This window comes from Oncorhynchus kisutch, linkage group LG26 (genome assembly GCF_002021735.2).
Source record: "Oncorhynchus kisutch isolate 150728-3 linkage group LG26, Okis_V2, whole genome shotgun sequence".
Taxonomy (NCBI): domain Eukaryota; kingdom Metazoa; phylum Chordata; class Actinopteri; order Salmoniformes; family Salmonidae; genus Oncorhynchus; species Oncorhynchus kisutch.
The window spans coordinates 24,576,159-24,589,419 of record NC_034199.2 but is presented as its reverse complement, the minus strand read 5'-3'; the positions used below and the strand labels follow the sequence as shown (position 1 = coordinate 24,589,419).

The 13,261-nt window shown below is 42.8% G+C and overlaps 1 protein-coding gene across 4 annotated transcripts in view; it reads right to left on the bottom strand.

Annotated features, from left to right (window-relative positions):
* Positions 1-13,261, bottom strand: part of LOC109871103 (OX-2 membrane glycoprotein) — a 30,394-nt gene that overhangs the window by 6,476 nt on the left and 10,657 nt on the right. For all 4 annotated transcript variants that reach the window (XM_020461934.2, XM_020461936.2, XM_031806009.1 and 1 more), the window contains exons 6-7: positions 7,364-7,648; positions 3,694-3,798 (exon numbers count right to left, since the gene is read on the bottom strand). In XM_020461934.2, the coding sequence (XP_020317523.1) occupies positions 3,694-3,798; positions 7,364-7,648 (390 nt within the window). The remainder of the gene's footprint in view (positions 1-3,693; positions 3,799-7,363; positions 7,649-13,261) is intronic.

The following is a 13,261-nucleotide window of genomic DNA, read 5'->3' as shown; positions in this document are numbered from 1 at the left end:
AAAAAGGGTCCTCTGCTGCATAAGTTTACGACCGGGTGTGAGGGACCTCTGCGGGTGAGAGGGATCTGGTAGAAGTTGATCCATGGTAACCTGATATTTGGATCCTCATAGGAGAGTCATGACACAGGTGTGCCAAGCTTGTAGCATCATACCCAATGAAACTCAAAACCGTAATCGCTGCCAAAGGTGCTTCAGCAAAGTACTGAGTAAAAGGTCAGAATTCTTATGTAAATGTGATTTCAGATTATTATTTTTTATAAATGAGCAAAAATGTATAAAAACCTGTTTTGCTTTGTCATGTATTTTAGAACAAGGCAGTAACCTAACAAAATGTGGAAAAAGTGAAGGGGTCTGAATACTTTCTGAATGCACTGTACCTCTCCCCATTTGTACAACCATAGAATCTATGTTTTGACCATGACAGATTATAATCTAAAGTAATACCAAGTAATTGAGTTTCCAAAACTTGTTTAACAGCTTTGGCTAAGAAAAAATCTGAAAATGCAGTCTCTACAACGCCAAACTTTTTACCAAATTAACTCCAAAATATCGACAGAAACATGGCAAACGTTGTTTAGAATCAATCCTCAAGGTGTTTTTCACATATCTATTCGATGATAAATCATTCGTGGCAGCTGTGTTTCTCGAAGCAAACGAAAAATACACGCAGCTGGAGATTATGCAATAATTGCAACGGAGGACACCAAGCGGTATTTGCCTACAAATACGTCACAATGCTGTCGACACCTTGGGGAAACGACAGAAAGTCTAAGCTCATTCGTGACCCATACACAGCCATATAAGGAGACATTGGAACACAGCGCATTCAAAATCTGGGGCACTTCCTGTATGAAATTTCATCTTGGTTTCGCCTGTAGCATTAGTTCTGGAGCACTCACAGACAATATCTTTGCAGTTTTGGAAATGTCAGAGTATTTTCTTTCCAAAGCTGTCAATTATATGCATAGTCAAGCATCTTTTCGTGACAAAATATCTTGTTTAAAATGGGAACGTTTTTTTTATCCATAAATTCAAAGAGCGCCCCCTATATCCAAGAAGTTAATTACCAGATTCAGCTGAGGTCCAGAGCTTACGGAATGATTTGTACCAAATATAATTCTTAGTTTTAGAGATGTCCAGGATAGGTTTATTACTGGCCAACCATTCCAGAATTTAATGCAACCTCTTGTTAACCTCTGTAGGGTATGTGGGATGCTAGCGTCCCATCTGGCCAACATCCCCTGAGATTGGAGAGCGCCAAATTCAAATACAAAAATGCTCATTACAAAATTTCAGAAAACAAAACATATGTTACATAGGTTTAAAGATTAATTTCTTGTTAATCCAACCACGGTGTCAGATTTATAAAATGCTTTTCGGCAAAAGCATACATACCTCGCCCAGAACATAGCCCAGTTGACAAATTATTACAAACAGTAACCAGACAAAAAGCGTTACAAAACTCAGAAATAGAGATAAAATGTATCCCTTACCTTTGATGATCTTCATATGGTGGCAATCAGAAGACATTCATTTACTCAATAAATGTTCCTTTTGTTCGATAAAAAGTATCTTTATATCCAGAAACCTCCGTTTTGTTCACGCGTTTTCTTCAGTAATCCACAGGCTCAAACGCAGTCAAAACAGGCAGACAAATAAAATCCGTATAAATTGTATCCGTAAAGTTCATAGAAACATATCAAACGATGTTTATATTCAATCCTCAGGTTGTTTATAGCCTAAATTATCTATAATATTTCAACCGGACAATAACTTTGTCAATATAAAAGGTAAACAAGAAATGCACTCTCTCGAGATTGCACATGAAAAAGCTCTGCGACATGGTATGGTCCACTCATTCAGACTGGTCTTACTCCCTCATTTATAAGAATACAAGCCTGAAACAATTTCTAAAGACTGTTGACATCTAGTTGAAGGCATAGGAACTGCAAATTGAGTCCTAAGTCAATGGATACTGTAATGGCATTGAATAGAGAAAAAAAAATTGCCTGCCAAATCAGTTCTCTTATACTCAGACACCATTTTAACAGTTTGGAAACTTTAGAGTGTTTTCTATCCAAATCTACCAGGTATATGCATATCATATATTCTGGGCCCGAGTAGAAGGCCATTTAATTTGGGCATGCTTCTCATCCAAAATTCTGAATGCTGCCCCCTACCCTAGAGAAGTTAAGGGTTTCAGTGACTTCATTAGGTGTGGTTGCTGACAGGTATATGGTTGAGTCATCAGCATACATGAACACACAGGCTTTGTTTAATGCCAGGTCATTGAAAAAAATATTAAAAAGAGTGAAGGGCCTTGAGTGCTGCCCTGCGACACCACACCTTACATGTTTGACAGAGAGTCTTGCATGAAAGAAAACCTGAGTTCTTAGATAGATTGCCATATCGTGGATTCAGAGCAGAGGTTGAAAAGCCATAAAACATGTTCTCTCAAAAACAGGTAATGGTCATTAATATCAAAGGCTGCACTGAAATCTAACAGTACAGCTCCCACAATTGTCGTAATTGTAAATGAGAACTTGTTCTCAACTTGCCTACCTGGTTAAATAAAGGTGAAATAAAAACAATCTTCTTATTATCAATTTCTTTGAACCAATCATCAGTCATTTGTGTTAGGGCAGTACATATTGAGTGCCCTTCTATATAAGCATGCCAAAAGTCTGTAGTACATTTTTTTACAGAGTAATGTCATTGTATTTGGTCAAACACCATTTTTTCCAAAAGTTTGCTAAGTGCAGGCAACGAGCTGATAGGTCTGCTGTTAGAATCAGTAAGGGCCGCTTTACACCTCTTGTGTAGCGGAATGACTTTGGCTTCCCTCAAGGCCTGAGGACAAACACCTTCCTCTAGACTCAGATTAAAGATACAGTATGGCACATAGCTGACTCTATGGACACTCCTACCATCCTCGGTAGCTTTTCAGGTTGAGTGCAGGTAACTGGCAAGCAGACTCAATTCCCCCCCATGTGGAGTTAGGATGGTAGCTTCTTGTATTGGTTCTCTGTACCATTTAGAAGAACTATAGCATCTAAAACAGCTATATCTGGCCAGCTGCAATGTTTCATATTTGTATTTACTCTAGTGACTGGAAACAGCTGTCAGCATAGGGACATGGACAGAGTTCAATTCCTCCAACTCACAAGTCATGCCTGGCAATTTTAAGAGCCAGGAATGGATACACCTTTGTCCCCGTTTCTGGTTATATTTAGCAAACAATGGTCCTCTTTACCAGGTCATTCAAGATGAACTTCCTCTGAAATGAATGTCAAGGTGGTGAGGCAGTCAGGAAAACTTCCAACACATGCAAGAACATACCAGGAAACTGAAGGACCCGGAACAATATACTGTAGTACTCACACAAGAGAAACACACAGGACAAACACACTGTAGTTACACAATTCCCACAATACGCACAGAAACACACCCTGATTGATTCCTGGAGAAAAACCATATCGCAGCTGCATGGAATCATGGTGGTGACAACTATTAGCCTGAGCGCTCAAAAATAGCCAGCAAGGTCAATGAGGTCAGAACATTTCTCATACAGAAACCGAGGAGGACCTTTCTCCCGTTTTCCTCTGGGACAGAGTTAAAAAGTATTGTTCTTGGATAAGGACTCTTATGGCTGTCCATTGAGATCGGTCGATGGAGGGGGATACACACACTCACCGTCTTCTTTCCGCAAGAAACACTTCCAGAGGCAGAAGCAGAGACTTATGACCAGCAGAGCAGCTACAGTGGTCACCGAGATCAGGATGGTCAAAGCTGTCCCAACTAGACAGGGAGGGAGGGAGAAAGAGTGAAACAAGTGAGACAGAGGATCGAGAGACAGGATCGAGAGACAGAGGATCGAGAAACAGATTCAGTGAGCGAGAGAGAATTGAGAGAGGAAAAAAATCTGGCAACAAATCAAACTTCATAAAAGTATCAAGAATGTTAATTGGTTTAAACAGCTTCAGATTAACATAGTTTTCATTTCATTATGTACAGTCTCCTCCCAAATTATTGGTACAATTGATAAAGATGGAGCAAAAAGTACAAATACTGAGCTACGGTATATTGTATGCAACAACAAAAGAATGGGAAATTATATTATTTTACATTAATACAATTACTTTGAGAGAGATTTTGTTGAACAAGTAATACAACTACTTAACAATAATAGCGGGGCTATATACAGGGGGTACTGGTACAGAGTCAATGTGGGGGCACCGGTGGAGAGGTAATTGAAGTAATTATGTACAATGTAGGTAGAATTATTAAAGTGGCTATTCATAGATAATACGAGAGTAGCAGCAGTGTAGGGGGGTGCAAATTGTCGATGTAGCCATTTGATTAGATGTTCAGGAGTCTTATGGCTTGGGGGTAGAAGCTGTTTAGAAGCCTCTTGGACCTAGATTTGGCGCTCCGGTACCGCAGAGAGAACAGTCTATGACAAATGTGGCTGGAGTCCTTGACAATTGTTAGGTCCTTCCTCTGACACCGCCTGGAATATATAGGCCCTGGATGGCAGGAAGCTTGACCCCGGTTATGTACTGGACCGTACACACTACCCTCTGTAGTGCCTTGCAGTCAGAGGCCGAGCAGTTGCCATACCAGGCAGGGATGCAACCAGTCAGGATGCTCTCGATGGTGCAGCTGTAAAACATTTTGATGATTTGAGGACCCATGCCAAATCTTTTCAGTCTTTAGGAAGAATAGGTTTAGTCATGCCCTCTTCACGACTGTCTTGGTGTGCTTGGACCATGTTAGTTTGTTGGTGATGTGGACGCCAAGGACGCCAAAGCCCCGTCGATGAGAATGGGGGCGTGCTCAGTCCTCCTTTTCCTGTAGTCCACAATCATCTCCTTATACTTGATCACATTGAGTGAGAGGTTGTGGTCCTTGCACCACACGGTCAGGTCTCTGACCTCCTCCCTATAGGCTGTCTCGTCGTTGCCGGTGATCAGGCCTACCACTGTTGTGTCATCGGCAAACTTAATGGGGGTGTTGGAGTCGTGCCTTGCCGGACAGTCATGAGTGAACAGGGAGTACAGGAGGGGACTGAGCATGCACCCCTGAGGGTCCCCCGTGTTGAGGATCAGCGTGGCAGATGTTGTTACCTACCCTTACCACCTGGGGGGCGGCCCGTCAGGAAGTCTAGGATCCAGTTGCAGAGGGAAGTGTTTAGTCCCAGGATCCTTAGCTTAGTGATGAGCTTTGAGTGCACTATGGTGTTGAATGCTAAGCTGTATTCAATGAATAGCATTCTCATATAGGTGTTCCTTTTGTCCAGGTGGGAAAGGGCAGTGTGGAGAGCAATAGGGATTGCATCATCTGTGGATCTGTTGGTGCAGTATTCAAATTGGAATGGGTCTATGCTTTCTGGGATAATGGTGTTGGTGTGAACCATAGAACTGCCTTTCAAAGCATTTCATGGCTACAGACGTGAGTGCTACGGGTTGGTAGACATTTAGGCAGATTACCTTAGTGTTCTTGGGCACAGGGACTATGGTGGTCTGCTTGAAACATGTTGGTATTACAGACAGACGAGGAGAGGCTGAAAATGTCAGTGAAGACACCTGCCAGTTGGTCAGCGCATGCACGGCGTACACGTCCTGGTAATCTATAAGGCCCAGCGGCCTTGTGAACGTTGACCTGTTTGAATGTCTTATTCACATCGGCTGCGGAGAGTGTGATCACATAGTCATGTGGAACAGCTGATGCTCTCAAGCATGTTTCAGTGTTACTTGCCTTGACGCGAGCAAAGAAGTTATTTAGCTCGTCTGGTTGGCTCGTGTCACTGGGCAGCTCTCGGCTGTGCTTCCCTTTGTAGTCTGTAATAGTTTGCAAGCCCTGCCACATCCGACGAGTGTCGGAGCCAGTGTAGTACGATTCGATCTTAGTCCTGTATTGAAGCTTGCCTGTTTGACGGTTCATCGGAGGGCATAGCGGGATTTCTTATAAGCTTCCGGGTTAGAGTCCCACTCCTTGAAAGCGGCAGCTCTGTGAGAATGTTGCCTGTAATCCATGGCTTCTGGTTGGGGTATGTATTTATAGTCACTGTGGGGACGAAGTCATCGATGAACTTCTTGATAAAGCCAGTGACTGATGTGGTGTACTCCTCAATGACATCGGAAGAATCCCGGAACATATTCCAGTCTGTGCTAGCAAAACAGTCCTGTAGTTTAGCATCTTCATCTAACCACTTTTTTATAGACTGAGTAACTGGTGCTTCCTGCTTTAATTGTAAGCAGGAATCAGGAGGAGAATTGTAGTCAGATTTGCCAAATGAAGGGAAAGCTTTGAGAACTACAGAACTTGTCGCATATTGGGGTCTCCAAATCTACAATTAGACGCAACCTGCACACCAATAGGTTTTCTGGAAGGGTTGTCAGACAAAAAAGGCTTAATTGGGAGCAACCAAGAATGTAAAATGCTTTGAGTTTGCTAAACGGCACTTGCACTAGGATGGGAACTCGGTGCACTGGTCAGATAAGTCGAAAATATAGTTTTTGGTCACGTACACCAGCAGTGGGTTTGGCATCGACAAGGATGCCTGTGCAGAAAATAACCTAATATCTACAATAAAATATGGTGATGATTTTTTTATCTTATTGGGCTGGTTGCCTCTGAAAGGAAGCTGAAACTTGCAAGACAACGACCCCAAGCACAAGTCAGAATCCCCAAATAAATTGTAATTTCACCACAAAATATAAATTTCGCAGTGGCCAAATCAGTTTCCAGACTTCAATCCCATTGAAAACATGGGGTTTGAATTGAAAAGGGCAGTCCACAAGCGCAGACCAAAGAATTTAAAGGGTTTGTAAAGATTTTGTATGGAGGAATGGTCTAAGATCCCTCCCAATGTGTTCTCCAATCTCATAAAACTGTAGAAAAAGGCTCAGTGCCGTTATCCTCACAAGGGAAGTTGCATAAAGTACTGAAACAGGGGTGCCAATCATTTTGACCCTTATCTTTTTGAGAGAAAAAAAATGACTTGTTAAACAAAATAGCAATACAGCTCAGTATTTGTATTATTTATTTCATAGTCTTTTTTGCTCATCTTTATCAAGGGAGACAATAATTTTGGAGGAGACCCTTTGGGTGTGTAAACTAAACCTGCTTGGCAATGACTTCAACAGAACAAATCTAAACTCTTACACACTGTTTACGATAAGTAATTATTGTTTGCCAGACAATGTTCATCCATCCCTCAGGGATCAGTATTCTTGGCTTTGGTCTGGTTTGGTCAGGCTACATTTTCCAAAAGTAGCTAACTTAAAAACAAGTGTAAGCTCGGAGCAAATAAAAATTGAGATATTTGCATCCTTCCAGTGTGTGTGCGTGTCTCACTCACTCTTGGTGTTCATCGAAACAGCGATGGGTGACTCCAGACCCTTATGGTGGACGAGACATTTGACGGACACATCCTTCAGCAGCCCTGATTGGACAGTGAGGGTGCTGATGACCAGGGTGGTCCCATCCCCCTGCTGGAGCTGTGATGTCACAGGGGGTCCCATAGTTCGGTTGTCCCTCTCCACGTTCCACACTATCTCCGCCGGGGGCCGGGACACAGCTGTACAGTTGGCCTCAATAACCCCTGGAGATGTGCTCTTGTAGCTCACCTGGGGTTTGGGCAGTACTGGGGAAGACACAGATGCAACCAAAAATCAATATTGGGTTTACTGGATCAATGTTTTTCAGGTGGGTGATCTACTGTTATTATGACTAGGTCCTGGATAGAGACTCTTTTTGATTACCTGGAAGAAAATCTAAAAGCTTTAGTTGGGTTACACCAAGTTAACCACTGAGATGTGTCTAGTTTTGTGATTCTGATGTCAATAACGGAGTACACTTAAGAAAGATAAAGAGGATATCCAAACTTATTTGGGCAGAGAATCAATGTCACAGATGATATCAATGTGTGAATACATTAAGCTTGTGAATACAGTGCATTCGTAAAGTATTTAGACCCCTTGACTTTTCCACATTCTGTTACATTACAGCCTCATTCTAAAACGGATAAAATTGTTTCCCCCCCCTCAATCTACACACAATACCCCATAATGACAAAAGCAAAAACAGGTTTAGACATTTTTGAAAATGTATTAAAAATAAATGGAAATATCACATTTACATAAGTATTCAGACCCTTTAGTCAGTACTTTGTTTAAGCAGCTTTGGCAGCGATTACAGCCTTGAGTCTTCTTGGGAATGACGCTACAAGCTTGGCACACCTGCATTTGGGGAGTTTCTCACATTCTCCTCTGCAATTTGGAAGGTGAACCTTTGCTACAGGCTGAGGTTCTGAGCGCTTTCATGAAGGATCTCTAGATTTTGCATTCCCTCGATCCTGTCTAGTCTCCCAGTCTCTGCCGGTGAAAAACATCCCAACAGCATGATGCTACCACCATCATGCTTCACCATCCGCCAGGTGTCCTCCAGACAAAGCTAGGCATTCAGGCCAAAGAGTTCAATCTTGTTTCTCATGGTCTGGGAGTCCTTTAGGTGCCTTTTGGCAAACTGCAAGTGGGTTGTCATGTGCCTTTTACAGAGGAGTGGCCTCCGTCTAGCCAGTCTACCATAAAGGCCTGATTGATGGAGTGCTGCAGAGATGGGAGAACCTTCCAGAAAGACAACCATCTCCACAGAGGAACTCTGGAGCTCCATCAGAGTGTCCATTGGGTTCTTGGTCACCTCCCTGATCAAGGCCCTTCTCCCCCGATTGCTCAGCTTGGCGTTCAGCTCCAGGAAGAGTCTATGTGGTTCCAAACGTCTTCCATTTAAGGAGGCGACTGTGTTCTTTGGGACCTTCAATGCTGCTTAATATACAACGTCATCTGAGCGCAACGTATGTTGTTGAACGCTGAACGAAAGCTGAACGAGAGACCTTGGTTTATTGATTTCCATTCCCATTTGAGATCGGATCTGTAGGTACCTGCGTCTTCGTCCTCTGTTCTGTCTCTTTTTCCTGTAGCTTCTACCTCGGGTTCAGATCCTCAGAGCTCCCACCCTCGTCAGACCGTGAGGCCCTTTCAACATCACCAGCAGCTCTAAGGTGAGAAACATCTCAGTTCCCAATGCAAAAACCCTGTGCTTACTCAGGAGCACAGTCCGTCTGTTCTACGACATATGCTGGGAGTGGACGCTGTCGTAGTCCATGTGGGTTCAAACAACATCAGGAGGGCTAGCATGGAACATCTGAAAATGAATTTTAAAGAACTGATTTTTGCATTAAAAGACTTAAAAAACGGCCAATAATTTCAGGTCCAGTACCGTCATTGGGCCGTTGATGTGAAAGATGCAGCAGGCTACTGGCATTACACATCTGTCTAAAAGATTACTGTAGGAAACAGAAGATACTCTACAGCAGGTATTCCCAAACTTGGGAACGAGCAATGCCGTCAGGGGTATGCCAAATAAGAATGTGATTCATAAAAAAATATATATCATCTTTTGTGCAACTGGGTCCTGGACTTCCTGACGGGCTGCCGCCAGGTGGTGAAGGTAGAAAACAACATCTCCACCCTACTGATCCGCAATACTGGGGGACCTGCAAGGGTGCGTTCTCAGCCATCTCCTGTACTCCCTGTTCACCCATGACTGTGTGGTCATGCAATCTTCCAACTCCATCATCAAGTTTGCAGACGACACTACAGTGGTAGGTCTGATTACCAACAACGACGAGATAGCCTACAGGGAAGAGGTGAGGGCCCTCGGAGTGTAGTGTCAGGAAAATAACCTCTCGCTCAATGTCAACAAAACAAAGGAGATGATCATGGACTTCAGGAAACAGTAGAGGGAGCACCCCCCCATCAACGGGACAGTAGTGGAGAAGGTGGAAAGTTTTAAGTTCCTCGGCGTATACAGTGAGGGAAAAAAGTATTTGATCCCCTGCTGATTTTGTACGTTTGCCCACGGACAGAGAAATGATCAGTCTATAATTTTAATGGTAGGTTTACTTGAACAGTGAGAGACAGAATAACAACAAAAAAATCCAGAAAAACACGTCAAAAATGTTACATTGATTTGCATTTTAATGAGGGAAATAAGTATTTGACCCCTCTGCAAAACATGACTTAGTACTTGATGGCAAAACCCTTGTTGGCAATCACAGAGGTCAGACGTTTCTTGTAGTTGGCCACCAGGTCTGCACACATCTCAGGAGGGATTTTGTCCCACTCCTCTTTGCAGATCTTCTCCAAGTCATTGAGGTTTTGAGGCTGACGTTTAGCAACCTGAACCTTCAGCTCCCTCCACAGATTTTCTATGGGATTAAGGTCTGGAGACTGGCTAGGCCACTCCAGGACCTTAATGTGCTTCTTCTTGAGCCACTCCTTTGTTGCCTTAGCCGTGTGTTTTTGGTCATTGTCATGCTGGAATACCCATCCACGACTCATTTTCAATGCCCTGGCTGAGGGAAGGAGTTTCTCACCCAAGATTTGACGATACATGGCCCCGTCCATCGTCCCTTTGATGCGGTCTAGTTGTCCTGTCCCCTTAGCAGAAAAACACCCCCAAAGCATAATGTTTCCACCTCCATTTTTGATGGTGGGGATGATGTTCTTGGGGTCATAGGCTGCATTCATCCTCTTCCAAACACGGCGAGTTGAGTTGATGCCAAAGAGCTCCATTTTGGTCTCATCTAACCACAACACTTTCACCCAGTTGTCCTCTGAATCATTCAGACGTTCATTGGCAAATGTATATGTGCTTTCTTGAGCAGGGGGACCTTGCAGGCGCTGCAGGATTTCAGTCATTCACAGAGTAGTGTGTTACCAATTGTTTTATTGGTGACTATGGTCCCAGCTGCCTTGAGATCATTGACAAGATCCTCCTGTGTAGGTCTGGGCTGATTCCTGACTGTTCTCATGATCATTGCAACTCCACGAGGTGAGACCTTGCATGGAGCCCCAGGCCGAGGGAGATTGACAGTTCTTTTGTGCGAATAATCGCACCAAATGTTGTCACCTTCTCACCAAGCTGCTTGGCGATGGTCTTGTAGCCCATTCCAGCCTTGTGTAGGTCTACAATCTTGTCCTTGACATCCTTGGAGAGCTCTTTGGCCTTGGCCATGGTGGAGAGTTTGGAATCTGATTGATTGATTGCTTCTGTGGACAGGTGTATTTTATTCAGGTAACAAACTGAGATTAGGAGCACTCCCTTTAAGAGTGTGCTCCTAATCTCAGCTCGTTACCTGTATAAAAGACACCTGGGAAACAGAAATCTTTCTGATTGAGAGGGGTCAAATACTTATTTCCCTCATTAAAATGCAAATCAATTTCTAACATTTTTGACATGTTTTTCTGAATATTTTGTTGTTGTTATTCTGTCTCTCACTGTTCAAATAAACCTACCACTAAAATTATAGACTGACCATTTCTTTGTCAGTGTGCAAACATACAAAATCAGCAGGGGATCACATACTATTTTCCCTCACTGTACATCACAGATCAACTGAAAAGGTCCACCCACACAGACACTGTGGTGAAGAAGGCGCAATAGCGCCTCTTCAACCTCAGGAGGCTGAAGAAATTTGGCTTGTCACGTAAAACTTTTACAGATGCACAATCGAGAGCAACATGTCGGGCTGTATCACCGCATGGTACGGCAATTGCACAGCCCTCAACCGCAAGGCTCTCCAGAGGGTAGTGCGGTCTGCACAACGCATCACTGGGGATAAACTACCTGCCCTCCAGGACACCTACAGCACCCGATGTCACAGGAAGGCCAAAACGATCATCAAGGACAACAACCACCTGAGCCACTGCCTGTTCACCCCACTCTCATCAAGAAGGCAAAGTCAGTACAGGTGCATCAAAGCTGGGACCGAGAGACTGACAAAAAAGCTTCTATCTCAAGGCCTTCAGACTGTTAAACAGCCATCATCAACAGAGGCTGCTGCCAACATATAGACTCCAATCTCTGGTCACATTAATAAATGGACTTAATAAAGGTATCACTAGTCAATTTAAATAACGTCACTTTAATAATGTTTACATAGAGGTATCACTAGCCACTATAAATAACGTAACTTGAATAATGTTTACATATCCTACATTACCCATATGTATATACTGTATTCTACACCATCTACTGCATCTTGCCTATGCCACACACCATCGCTCATCCATATATTTATATGTACATATTCATTCCTTTAAATTTGTGTATATAAGGTAGTTGTTGTGAATTTGTTAGTTTACTTGTTAGATTTTACACCATAGTCGGAACTAGAAGCACAAGCATTTCGCTACACTCGCATTAACATCTGCTAAACATCTGTATGTGATCAATAAAATTAGATTTGGATTTGATACCTCTGTTGATCCTACAGCTATTGTATGCAGTAATCATGAGCCTATGAACAAGAGTTACACTGATAGCACTGAGGCAGTGTGCCCTAGTAGGAAGGCGACTGTGTGCAGCTCACCTAGCACTATCAGCTCCAATATAAATAACATGAGAAAGTCTACTTCTGATAAGCTTCCCAGTAAGGCATTACAAATAATCAAGCAACCCAGAAGTGCTAAAAATAGCCCATATTAACATATGTAGCCTGAGATCAAGGTCCATGAAGTCAATAACTTGCTTGTAACAGATGACATTCATATTCTGACTCTCACTTAGATAATACCTTTGATGATACACTGGTAGCAATAAATGGTTATAACATCTACCGAAATGAGAGAAACGCCAACAGGGGCGGTGTTGCGGTCTATATTCAGAACCACATTCCTGTGAAGTTGAGAGACGATCTCATGTTAAATACTGTTGAAGTAATATGGCTACAGGTTCATCTGCCTCACTTAAAGCCCATTCTTGTGGGAAGCTGCTATAGACCTCCAAGTTCTAACAGTCAGTATCTGGATAATGTGTGTGAAATGCTTGATAATGTATGTGATACTAACAGAGAAGTATATTTGTATTTGAATAAAGCCAGTATGTCTATGTATGCGGATGACTCAACACTATACACGTCAGCTACTACAGCAACTGAAATGACTGCAAAACTTAAAAGTGCTGCAGTTAGTTTCGGAATGGGTAGCAAGGAATAAGTTAGTCCTAAATATTTCCAAAACTAAAAGCATTGTATTTGGGACAAATCATTCACTAAACCCTAAACCTCAACTACATCTCATAATGAATAATGTAGACATTTTGCAAGTTGAGGTGACTAAACTTCTTGGAGTAACCATGGATTGTAAACTATCATGGTCATAACATAGATACAACAGTAGCTAAAATGGGGAGA